Source organism: Plecotus auritus, assembly GCF_963455305.1.
Source record: "Plecotus auritus genome assembly, chromosome: 6".
In the NCBI taxonomy this organism is placed as follows: domain Eukaryota; kingdom Metazoa; phylum Chordata; class Mammalia; order Chiroptera; family Vespertilionidae; genus Plecotus; species Plecotus auritus.
Window position 1 is genome coordinate 143,985,552 of NC_137773.1, and position 13,080 is coordinate 143,998,631.

The following is a 13,080-nucleotide window of genomic DNA, read 5'->3' on the forward strand; positions in this document are numbered from 1 at the left end:
GTATTGGGCCTGTGCTGACCTCAACCTCCTGACCGGCCTCCTCTGCTGGGGCCTCCTGACCTCAACGCTGGTATCTTTGTGTCTCCCATCAGAGATCCCAGTCCTGTCATCCTCTGAGCAATGGGCATCCTGGTTATGGAGGCCATCAATCTGGGTGTAGACAGGAGTGATTTACAACTCCTGATTTACAACACAGGAGGTGCTGTGGGGGAGACTCATTGCCTTGTCAGAAGCTCACAGCCGTTCAGACAAGTTCTGGAGTCAGCACTCTGCAGACTTGGGTCTGCATCTCGATCTGCCCCTTTCTCACCCTCACACCCTGGGCCTGAACTCTACTTACTGAATGATTAATAATTCAGGGTTAACATGGGGCTTGAATATGACCCACCTGATAAGCAATAAGTATATCAGATGGACCGTGTAAAATGGGGCTAATTATACCAACCTCGAAAATGTAGTGAGAAATCTAAGGTCACATAAAAATCATACCCACACCTTACAAAAGAGGTAATTCTGAAGGTCAAAGTTTAGGTGGCTTCCTTGAAAAGATCAAGATGCCTGGAATTCCATCATTGAACTTCCTTTTGGAATTCAAGCACTTGACTACAGCTCTACTGGATCCTATTAGGACATTATGATGATCCCTAGTTAGCACATCTGAGGCTCAAAGAGATTTGCCCAAGGACACACAGCTAAAAACTGACAAACCCAGGACTGAAGCAGAGGCCACTTTCTCTCCTCCCAACACTCATGGAGGTAGAACGTGCTCTGTGCTGACCACCATGTTCATATTTCACTCTGCTGTTGACTAGCAAGACCCTCTTCTTCTCTGAGCTGGAGGACAGAGGGAAGGTGTCCAGGTAAATAGGCTGACTTGATTGGTGGGGCAGGGGTTTTGGGTTGGGGAGTCAGCCTTTACTGACGTATGAATGCTTTTTAATAATGTAAAAATTTATTTAGTTAAAAACTTTAACTTATTTTTTTGGATAGGTGACTCATTTCCAGGGTTCCTACTTTCAAGAGGCACAAAAGGGGATTCAATGAAAAGCAAGTCTCTCCCACCTGCCCCCAGCCACATGACTTTTTCCATCTGGAGGAGACCAGTCTTTCCACTGGAGAGAATTTCCAGATACCTGAGCAAATATGAATGTAGATCCTCCCTTTTTTGTTTCTGTGCATATTATAAACACTGCTCTTCATTTTACTCTCTTCCAAAGAATGCTTCTCCTTTTTCTGGCTGCATAGTACTCCTTTATCTTAATTACAACTCCCCGCTTTCCCACCTCACTCCCACAAGGAGAAAGCAAATCTGATTTCTGAGGGTAGCACCCCCCACATCCTTCTCGTGCTGTTCTTCCTCAACCTCTGAGATCTGGTGAGCTCAATGGCTGTCTAGCAGAAGGATAGGAACTGAGATTGGGTGCAGAAGACAAAGCCTGCAGACAGACAGACCGACCTCCTCCTCACTATCCTTCACCTGTGCTGTGTGGTTAAGGACAGGGACCACCCTCTCTGAGTCACCTTTGCTTCCTCTGCAAGATGCAACCCAAGGCCTCCCTCCCAGGGCAGGTGAGGGCGCCTGTGGAGAGTCCTTTGCCTCTTGCAGGCCTGAGGCCAGGGGCACTCATTCATTGATTCACCAATTCATTCATTCCTCAGTCACTTATTTACATATTTCTTCACCTTTTATTTACTCATTAATTTGCTCACTCATCAACTCACTAACTCATTCATTCATTCACTCAGTTATTCATTATCTCATCCTTATTCATTCATTCATTCATTCATTCATTTACTTATTCACCCATTATTCATGCATTCACTGATTCATTCATTCATTGACTAACTGGTGGTGATTAGCGTTACTAGAATGAGAATTGGAGTGCGGGGGTGGGGGGAGACTGGCGATGATGTGTGAGGGGGCTGTCGGAGGTTACTGACGGGGGGTGGCGGGGGTAAGGGGTTTATACGGCTCTGGCCCAGTCGGGTCCCTCTCCAGCCCCCGCCCGAGTCCGCCGCCCCGCCCCCGCCCCCGCGCCCGAGAAAGTGCGCGTTCTCGGAGAGCGTCGCTGCTCAACCTCCAGCTCGGGAGCCGAGCGGAGCGCCTGGCGGCCGCCCCCACACTCCCGACCCTCCCCGGCCGCCCATGCCCACCGTGCCCTGGGCCCGCGGCCCTCCCCAGCGCTGCTCTGCGCCTCCGGGCCCGGCGGGGGCGGGGCCGGGGCCGGGGCCCGGGCCGGGCTGGAGAGACCCAGCCGGGCGGCAGGGCGGCCGCCGGGATGCGGAGCTGGCGGAGGAACCTCACGCTCTGCCTGCAGCGGCTGCCGGACGAAGGTAGGACGCGGCGGCTGTCCAGGCCGGGGAGCGCCGGCGCAGCGCGGGGCAGGGCGGGCGGACCAGCGCTGAGCTGGCCAGAAGCGCGCACGCGGGGGGCACCCGGTGAGGGTCCCCGCAGGGGGCGAAGGGCAGGCGGCCGCATCTGAGGAGCGGGGGGGGGAGCGCACCTGAAGCCGGCAGCCTGAAGGGGTCACCGCAGGACAGCTGGTGCGGAGCGCAGCCTAACCCGCGGAAAGCGTGCAGGGGAGCTCCGCAGGGTGCACCGAGATGGGACCCGGAACCGGGCGACCCTCAGGGGCTGGCGCGCAGGCTCCGAACCCTCGAGGGCGCATCTCCGGAGCGGCCCGCGAGTCCGGTTCCTGGAGCTGCCTGAGCCGGCGCGGCTACCACGTGCCTCCTGGCTGCCCCGAGTTTGCCGGGGATCGGAATGTGCGGGCGCTCATGGGGTGAACGGGGGGCGGGGGCTTTGGATCCCGGGGCTGCAGTCGCTGGTACCCAACTTTCCTTCGCACGCCCGGGAGAACCGCCGCGCCGACCCCAGACTCTGCAGTTCCTCAAAGTTGCAAAGAGGCCGAATGCGGGAGGTGGTTTTGGGGCGGGTAGACTCTGCCTCCCAGCCCCCTGCCCGGGCCGGCCGTGCCGCAGCGCTGCGGCGGGGCCCCCTCCTCCCCTGTACCTGTTGTCAGAACCGGATGTAGTGGAGGGAGTAGGAAGAAGGACCCGCGTCCAGTGACCATAACCCTGGAAAGTTCGTATTCGGTGCTAATTGAGAATTGCCAGACTGTGAGTTGGGGGCAGAGTGCGGCGGAATGACGGCTGTCCACCTTCGCTCACTTAGGGGTCACAATGGCGGACTTACAGGCCCCGCGCGCACTGAGTCCTGGCGCCTCACATCTGCCTCTGGCTTTAACCTTCACAGCCACCCGCTCAGGGGGGCGCTATTATTCTTTCCACTTTACAGGTGAGGATACTGAGCCTCAGTGAGAGGAAGCCTCTTGCCCAAGGTCACACGGCCAGTAGGTGGTAAAGCTGAGATGCAACTGCAAGATTTTGGTGGTGTCTAACCCCCACCCCTACCTCCTTACTGTCTGCTCCCCCAAATTGGGTCTGGCGCCATGAGAAAGGATGCATTTGCAACGTAGACCAGAAGTTCCTGTTTGGGGCTTGGGGGTGGGATGTATTGAGAGGGTCCCTGCCCCTCCTGTCCTGTCCCCAGGGCTAAGTCAGGTCGGTAACCCCTGCCCCGACTGTGGCCCTAGGTTTTGAGGGCATGAAGCAGAGCCTGTGGAGGGTCTTGCTTAGATCCCCATCAGGCCTAAGCTGGTGCCCCAAGCCCCTAGCAGGCCTGCAGCTCTGCCCAACCCAGGGGGCTGACTCTCATTCCTCCTCCCACCTGAGTTGGTGCTGATGGCACAGCTTTAGGTGCCCAGGTTTTCTTCCCTGGGGTTAAGGGAGGAGGCAGATGAATACGGTTGCTAATAAGGAGAGGATCATGGAGGAGTGCCCCTACTCAATGGAACTGCCCCCAAAGAGTGGAGTAAATTAAGAAGAAAACCTTACAGAGCCTTGTGCCCACCACCAATCTTCAATCTGAGCTTGGTTCTTCAGAAATTGGGGCAGCTCAGCCACAAGCAGCCTCTGATCTTACACAGTCATTCCCTCTCTCAGGCTCACTTTCTGTATCTGTAAGAGGAGGGCCTAACACCTGCCCTGCAGGGTTTCTAGGGAGTTGCTCTTTAGTTCCCAATCCTCCCCCCACTCCGTGCATGTGGTGTGTGTGTGTGTGTGTGTGTGTGTGTGTGTGTGTGTATGTATGTGTGTGAATACACAGTATATGCATACGTGTGTGTGTGTGTGGCATGGGTAAGGCATGTGGATGGTGTGCATGTGAGTTGTGTGTGAAGGCATGTGGGTGATGCATTTGAGATGTGTGTGGGCGTGCATGAGGCTCACATGTCACATGTATGAGGCATACAGTCTTGTGATACTGATAGCTATTTTGCCTGCCACTGGCCACATCTCTTGAGAGGAGGCCACTTCTCACTCCCTCAAGGCCAGGAGGTACCCAGCATTTGAGTTTTCCATGGAAAATCTTACTTGAGATTGATCCTTGAGCTCAGCACTAAATCAGAGGGCGGCTAGTGCATCTACCCGCGCCAGCAGGAAATTACTCTTTTAAAGAGACAAATCCCTGGCTGTCTCTGGGCCACAGGAAAATTGGTTCCTGTGGACTGGGTCTCAAATGAGAGGTTCTGGGATGTGGGTCCAGCTTGACGAGATGCTCATGGTAGGTCAGCCAAGCCCAAGAGTGACAGAGATGAAGAAATAGGCCCTTAAACCTGGCATCTTCGGAGAAGAGCTTTAGCCAGGGGGAGGGACATTTTGAACAAGACCAGCTTATCTTCTTATTCTGTGTTGTAATGTAAGGTTCTAGGGAAAGAAGAGTGGGCTTGGAGACCAGATTCATGTCCCGAACTTGGGCCCCTCCTCTTGCCAGCTCTGTGACCTTGGGCATGCTAATGAATTCTTCTGAGTATCTGTTGTTTTGTGTTTTGTTTTGTTTTTCACCCACAAAGCAGAAAGGGTAACCTTGCAGGGTCAATATTAACATATCCTAGCACAGGGCTTGGCACATAGTAGGTGCTTGACAAATACTAATCCTGCTCTTCCTTTCCTGATCTTTACATCCACTGTAATTTCAGATTTAGGGAAATGATCTGGTGCATTGATCAGTGGAGAACAGGACTAAGGGTGGATTTCTGGGTTATGAGTGGCCAGCTTGAGGCTCTCCACTCCTAGGGTTTTGGGGGACCCATGGTTGTGTCTACCATGTGGCTATTTGAATACATCATCTAGCCTTGCCCAATGAGGCTGACCAAAAGCTTGGGTTACGTGCACCACACACTTACACAGCACACATGTCAGGATCACTGTGCAGCTTTTAGAACTTAAAGTAGTAGTCATGTCCCTTGAAGAGAGACACACGCAGCCAGCCACTGGGATTGGGAACTCTGTGACTCTAGCTTCATGTTCTTTTGAGACATGTGTGTGTGTGTGTGTGTGTGTGTGTGTGTGTGTGTGAGAGAGAGAGAGAGAGAAAGAGAGAGAGAGAGACTTGTGTTCTAATGAACCTCCACCTTGACATTTTACCATCCTATAGACAACAACATTTTCTTCTATTCACCACAGTAATTGCTTCAGGAGGACCGCATTCCTCCCCCTCCCTCTGCTCCCCAGTATTTGATGATCTCTGTGCAGTAAGCCAGTCCTCAGCTTCCAGTTGTCCCCAGTCCCTCAGATAACAAAAGTTCAAGGTGCCTAGGGCTTGGGGAATGTGAAGTGGAAGCAGCAGCAAATTCCTTTCAGGCAGGCTGCTCAGAGGAGGAGAGCGCTGTGACCCAGTCGAGGTCAGATTCCTACCAGCAGAGCTTTCCCGTGGTGCGGCCTGGTTAATTTTCCTCCTTATGCCAGTCTTCTGTGCTCTCTAATGGACTCTTAGAATATTAGCCAGGAGGGTTAATAGAAGTCATCACGTCCAACCCTCTTATTAGAGAGATGGGGAAATACAGAAGCAGTGAGGAGGAAATGACTTTTTAGACATTCAATAAATATTTATTGAGCCCTGTGTTGGGGGCTGGGGATATGGCCATGGACAAGAAAAAGGCCCTGCTGTAATGAAGTGTACATCCTGGGAGAAGGAAAGACAGAGACAAATAAATAGGAATGGGATAGTTTCAGAGTCATCAGTGAGATGAAGACAACACAGGAGCATAGGGTGATGTAGTGGCGAGTTCCAGGGGAGGTGACTTCTTTAGCTGGGTGGTCTGGGGTGATCAGAGAAGGCCTCTCGAGAAGGTGACTGTTGAGCTGAGACTAAAGAACAAGAAGGTGCAGCCATGCCAAGAGCAGAAGGAAGAGCCATGAAGGCAGAGGGAGCAGCTCTGGTCAGTAGAGGGTAGTAGGAGGAAGACCAGTTTGACCTGTTGGAGGAACCAAAAGAAGAAGTGAGGAAGAGGGAGAGTGATGAGCAATGAGGTTTGAGGAGCTAGATCAGCGCACCGGGAGAAGTGTGGAAGTGTGGATTCTATTCTTAGGGGAGCCATTGGAAGTCTTGATCAAGGACTTGAACTGGCTCTGAAGACAAGCAAGGTTTTGATCAATAGAGATGGCAGTGGGGAGAGGCATGCCAGGCAGAGGAATGGCATGAGTAAAGGAGCAGAGGTGGGAAAGCTGTAGGAGATGAGGCTGCCAGACAGGCAGGAACCAAAGGCACTGAATGCCACCCTGGAGAGCTGTCCAGGGTTCTGACAGGTGCATCCAGTGACTGCAATTAATTGACTGTTAGGGGAGTGTGTGTGTGTGTGTGTGTGCGTGTGTGTGCGTGTGCGTGTGCGTGTGCGTGTGTGTGTGTGTGTGTGTGTGTGTGTGTGTGTGTGGTAGTACCTAGCTAACAAATGTGTCCCTGTGCTGGTTACCTAGGAGACAATGGAAAGACGATGGGGCAGGATCTGATTGGCTACTCACTCCCGCTGCTCATCTCTCTGTCAGAACTGCAGACAGAGGTTACAAATGGTCCATGCGGGCATGCCAAGTGCCGGAAGGGGAGCTGTGAATGTTTGCTGCCCCAAGCTCTGTGTATATGTATGTGTGGTTGTCAGTGCGTGCGTGCACATGTCTTGAACAAAGCGGTGACATCTGGAGCTAATGCGCTTCCTGCTGTGAAACATCTGCTCATTGCCTTAAATCAGGTAGTGGGGCCCAGATAAATTTCAGGAAAACTAGCCAGACTTTGGAAAGGATCTTTTGTTTGCTTTTAATAACTACAGTGTCAACATTGGAGCTGATTTTAAATGTCTTCCTGTACCTTCAAAAATGCAAATAAACCTTTGAGCAATGGAAGTTATGTTCCATGATGTGGAATGTGATGTTAGTATGCAAAATCACGCTGCCCCCCCCCGCACCCCCCCCCACCAAAACCCAACTGAGAAGGATGGCATAAGACTGTAGATCTGCTTTTTTCTCCTCTCTCCTTTAAAAACAATAGTGTCTCCTTTTTTTTCTACTTTGTGGGTAAAAGGACAAGGAATCTACACTTTAATATCGCTTAGGGATGGGGAAACAAACAAACAAAAAAACCCATCAAAGTGTTTCCTTTGTAGTTGACTTTCTAAAGCAGCAGCTCAGGTAGGTTTGGAAAACAACAAAAACACAGCAACCAAACAGCTCCAGGCTGCAGAAGATTTAGCATTCTCACACTGCTCCCCACCCCCCCACCCCGCCCCCTCCCGCTCCTGACTTCCACTTTGCAGGGCTTGGCAGATGACATAGCTGGCGAGAAAGGAAATAAGGATTTCCCGGCTCCCACTCCTGGCTTCTCTTTTCTGGTCTTAAGTTTTAAGGTGCCATGTTAGAGGAACCTTCTCAAAATTATGGAATAATTTTATGAAATTTTTCCATCTCCCCAGCACTGGTCAGAGGTATTTTCTAAAACACACATCTGGGGGGTGGTTTTCACCTATTTATACATTACCCATTGTGCTCCATTACTTACAGTGGGGGGTGGGGGCTACACTTAAATGCCCAATAGGATAACCCAAGTGACACAGAAGACGAAGAAAGGAGGCCAAGGGCCTTTGCACTTGCTGTTCCCTCTGCTGGATTCATCTTCTGCCTCACATAGGGCTGGGCAAAAGTAGGGTTACAGTTCTGAGTATGCAACACGGAGTTTATTCTTGCATTATTTATTTATTTATTCTTGTGTTATTGTTTTATTTTCCATGTGAACAACTGTAAACCTCCTTTTGCCCCAGACTGTAGGTATATGGATCACTCACTTCATTTAGATCCCTGCAAAATCCTCCTCAGAGAGGCCTTCCCTGACCATCCTATCTAAAATAGCAGCCCTTAGCCCAGGGGTGGGCAAACTTTTTGACTCGAGGGCCACAATGGGTTCTTAAACTGGACCGGAGGGCCGGAACAAAAGCATGGATGGAGTGTTTGTGTGAACTAATATAAATTCAAAGTAAAGGAGCGGAGGGGAGAGCAAGAGAACCCTCTGCTCTTTCGGCTCCGTGGGCCGGATAGAACAGCCAAACGGGCTGGATCCGGCCCGCGGGCCATAGTTTGCCCACGGCTGCCTTAGCCCCATAACTTTCTTTTTCTTCCCAGCACTTTTCACTGCCTGACTCTATGTTATGTTTATTGCCCGTGTGTCATGTTTATTGCCTTTCTCCCCCATTAGTATGTAAATGCCACGAGAGTCATGGCTGTCATTTTATTTTCCACTGCATTCCCAGTAACTAGCACATTACCTGACACATAGCAGTTGCTCAATAAATATTTGTGAACTAAGAGAATGAAATGTGCCTAGGGTATAATGTTGACCCAGAAAGTAGGCTTTGTGGGAGTCCTGGCTCAGCCTGCCAGATCTTCTGATTTTTTCTAGAGAACCTAAAAATCCAGAGTTTTACATACTATCTCCCAACTTTAAATGTTAAACACCAATTCAAACAAAAATTCTGAGGGCCAAGCCACACCCACTTTGGAGTTGGAGGCCTCCGGTGTTGCAAGTCCTTCGCAATCTGACAGCAGTAACCTTTCTTCCCTCCTTAGTCATGCACAGATTACCCATGAGCCTTTGCTCAGGCTGCCACCTCTGCCTGGAGTGCCTCTTCCCCAACCTCTTCCTCACCCAGCAAATTCCTTTTTTCTCTAGTCCCCACCCCAAGGCCAAGCCAAGGTGCAACTCTTTTTTTTTTTTTAATTTAATAAATCTTTATTGTTCAGATTATTACAATTGTTTCTCCTTTTCCCCCCCCACAGCTCCCCTCCACCCGGTTCCCACCCCATCCTCTCCCCTTACCTGCCCCCCACTGTCCTCATCCATAGGTGTATGATTTTTGTCCAGTCTCTTCCCGTACCCCCCACACCCCTTTCCCCTGAGAATTATCAATCCACTCCCATTCTATGCCCCTGATTCTATTATATTCACCAGTTTATTCTGTTCCTCAGATTTTTAATTCACTTGATTTTTAGATTCACTTGTTGATAGATATGTATTTGTTGTTCATAATTTTTATCTTTACTTTTTTCTTCTTCTTCCTCTTCTTAAAGAATACCTTTCAGCATTTCATATAATACTGGTTTGGTGGTGATGAACTCCTTTAGCTTTTTCTTATCTGTGAAGCTCTTTACCTGACCTTCAATTCTGAATGATAACTTTGCTGGGTAGAGTAATCTTGGTTGTAGGTTCTTGCTATTCATCACTTTGAATATTTCTTGCCACTCCCGTCTGTCCTGCATAGTTTCTGTTGAGAAATCAGCTGACAATCGTATGGGTGCTCCCTTGTAGGTAATTAACTGTTTTTCTCTTGCTGCTTTTAATATTCTCTCTTTGTCTTTTGCTCTTGGCGTTTTAATTATGATGTGTCTTGGTGTGGTCCTCCTTGGATTCCTTTTGTTTGGGGTTCTGTGTGCTTCCTGGACTTGTAAGTCTATTTCTTTCACCAGGTGGGGGAAGTTTTCAGTCATTATTTCTTCAAATAGGTTTTCAGTATCTTGCTCTCTCTCTTCTTCTGGTACCCCCATAATTCTGATGTTGGTACATTTGAAGTCGTCCCAGAGGCTTCTTACACTATCTTCAAATTTTTGGATTCTTTTTTCTATTTGCTTTCCCGGTTGAGTGTTTTTTGCTTCTTTGTATTTCAAATCTTTGACTTGATTCTTGGTTCCTCTAGTCTGCTGTTGGGTCTCTGTATAATATTTTTTATTTCAGTCAGTGTATGTTTAATTTCTAGTTAGTCCTTTTTCATATCCTCGAGGGTCTTGTTAAATTTATCGGCCTTTTCTAGGAAATTCTTGAAAAACCTTAAAACCGTGGTTTTGAACTCTATATCCAGTCATTTGTTTTCCTCCATTTCTTTCGTTTGTGATCTGTTTCTTTGTCTCCGCATTTTCACTCTTCCCTGAGTTGGTAGGGTGGCTTTGTGTGCTAGGTGTCCTATATGGGCCAGTGGGTCGGCCTCCAAGTTACCTGAGGTGGACACTCTTGGTGCACCCCTTTGTGGACTGTGTGTACAGCCTTGTTGTAATTAAGTCTTGATTGTTGTTGGTGTCACTGGGAGAAATTGACCTCCAGGCCAATTGGCTGTGAGGACCCGCTGTGTCTATAATGCAAGAACTGCTGTGCTGGAGACACGCTTATGGGGCAGGACTTGTTTCAGTGGGGCTTTGGTGCTCACCGAGTCTGCCTCTTGAATGTGTCACTTATGGATGTGAGTAGTTGAAATCTGGTGTCGTTTCACACTGACCACTAGATACACTAGCTTCTGGATCTCCAATAGGGTGCAGGTCAGCTACTGTCTGAGGCCACCCAGCAGGAGCTACAGCGAGAACTACAGTTTTCTCCTCTTTGCTTGGGGTTTGGAGGTTTTGGAGCTGTCTGACCAGAACTGCAGTTTGTTAGGTTAAGCTGTGATAGGGCAGGCCATTTATATGCAAAAGCCGCTGTGTGGAGCTTGGGTGGATTTGTAGATTGTGCGGGTCAGGGTCTCCGGGAGTCACTAGGCTAGGGCGTGGCAAACAGCGATGGCTGCTGGTCAGCCATCTCTGCGTTTCCAAGTCCCCGTGTCCCACACCCCAGCGCAGTAAACAATGATTGCTGGGCGCACCTCTGCAAGAAAGTCACCTTCACTTTCCGACCCGATAGCAGACAGTCCAGCTTCTCCCCGTAGGAGTTTGGGTCCCCAGTGTCTCCCCAGAAACTGGAGTTCAGAGTAATCGGGAGCTTGTCTCCCTTCCGGTTGAAAAAAGCAGCGCACCCAGTCGCCTGCCACCAGCCCGATTCACGCGCCTTCGTACCTCAGCTTTTCAGCGCTTGTGCACGTCTCAGTGCTTTTTTCTCTTTCCTTCTAGTTGTAGAACTTCCACTCAGCCAGCTTTCCCGTGGTTCTGGGTGATAGACGTTTTATCTTTTAGTTGTAGTTTTGAAATTGTGCGAAGCAGCAGTTTAGGTGTTTACCTACGCCGCCATCTTGGTTTCTCTAAGGGGCAACTCTTGTTGCCGCACCACCCCCCTCCCACCCTCAATATGACAGAATAAGTCTCTCCCACCACATTTCTGTCCTGGTTCCTCTTGTTTAGGAGTGTAACTATGTTTGATCATCTGTCTCATCCACTAGACAGAGAGCTCTGTGTGGGCAGGATCTTTAGGTCTGCAGTGCCCCGCGCACAGACTAACATCCTGTAGGTGCTCACTAAGTAAGTGGTGAATAAAATAGAGGAAGGAAGGGGGAGCAACCAGCCTTTGTTGAGCAGCTACTGTGAGCCATGCCCTGGGTTGACCACATTCACATCCTTCCCTTAATGGCCTGGTGACAGGGATGGTGAGGCTCAGAGGGGACCTGATTTGGTCTGAGCTCCTGGTGTGAAGGGGATCCCCATTGCGCTGAAAAGCCTCTCCCTGGCTGGTGTGCAGTTGCCATCCCATTCAATTCATCAAATAAACCTCTATCTCAGGTCACACAGGGCTGGCTTCCGGCCCAGCACCGCTGCTTCCAAACTGTATGACCATGTATGAATCACTTTGCCTTTCTGGGCCTCACTTTTCTTCTCTGTAAAATAGAAGTGTTACAGCCACAGGAGTTATTGTGAGTATCCCGAGATGCCAGGTGGAGAGGACTTTGCCAGCTACAGAGTGGGGTGCACTCATGGGATGCTGATTGGCACAGTGAGGGGAGTGCCCAGTTACTCGGTGGTAGAACCATGCCTCATCCTATGTGTTCAGCTTGCTTTGTGGATGTGACACTCTCAGGGCCACGCAGAGTAGCCACCAAACATGAATGCCAGTGGCGGATGGGTATCGCAAGGTGCACTGGGCTAGAAGTGGAAATCTGGGACCTGTCTTGATTCTGTGAACAATTCTCATGTGACTTGCTTGATCTATCTGGGCCTCAGTTTCCTCCTCAGGAAAATCAGAAAATAATCCTGCTCCAAGGGGATGCAAAGAAATAAAGTGGAAGAGAAAGTGGTTTGAACTGTGCAGAGTGCTTTGTACCTGTAGAAGTGGAAGCCCCTGAAGAAATGGGGAGGGAGATGATACTGAAGAGTGGCATTGCAATAGGGGCTTTGGTGATGAGAGTGTGTGAAGTTAACAATAATAATAGCAGCCAATAGGTATTAAGGGTCTACGTGCTTTATATATTAACAGTTTTAATTTTCATAAAAGCCCTATGAGGTAGGTGTTATTATTAATCCCACTTTTCAGATGATGAAACTGAGGCAGACAGGTTAAGTGACTTGTCTAAGGCCACACAGCAGGTAAGGAGCAGAGCTGGGATTTGAACCCAGGCAGTCTTGCTGCAGAGAGTATTTTAAACTACTGTGAAGCTGACAGAAGTGGGCCTCAAGATTTATGTCTGGGGGTTTACGGGCAGCTGGCTCTGGGTAGATGGAGTCCTGGAGGGCAGACAGGGTGGAGGCAGCTGTATTTTATAGTGAGGCTGGGCCCCAAGAGGGTGTAAATCACTGTGGTCTCCCGGCCTCCCAGGAGAGGCTGCCTCCCCGGAGTAAGTGTGAAAGGTCTGCCTACCTGTTGGGAGTGTAGTAGTTGGAAGGATTCTGACTGGGATCTTCCTTGCTTAGAGGGCAGAGGGCGCCAGCATTTACTGAGCATCTACTAAGTGCCTGGGCACAGGCACACCCCTTTCAATAGAGGCCCAGATCCTACAACAACAATCGGAGGCA

The 13,080-nt window shown here is 49.9% G+C and overlaps 1 protein-coding gene across 4 annotated transcripts in view; it reads left to right on the top strand.

Moving 5' to 3' along the window:
- Positions 1 to 2,063: 2,063 nt before the first annotated feature.
- Positions 2,064 to 13,080, top strand: part of GRIP2 (glutamate receptor interacting protein 2) — an 81,048-nt gene continuing 70,031 nt past the window's right edge. For all 4 annotated transcript variants that reach the window (XR_013960818.1, XR_013960819.1, XM_080672366.1 and 1 more), the window contains exon 1: positions 2,064 to 2,334. Coding sequence is in view for 2 of the 4 variants with exons in the window: in XM_080672366.1 (XP_080528492.1) it covers positions 2,280 to 2,334 (55 nt within the window). In the remaining 2 variants the exon portion in view is untranslated. The remainder of the gene's footprint in view (positions 2,335 to 13,080) is intronic.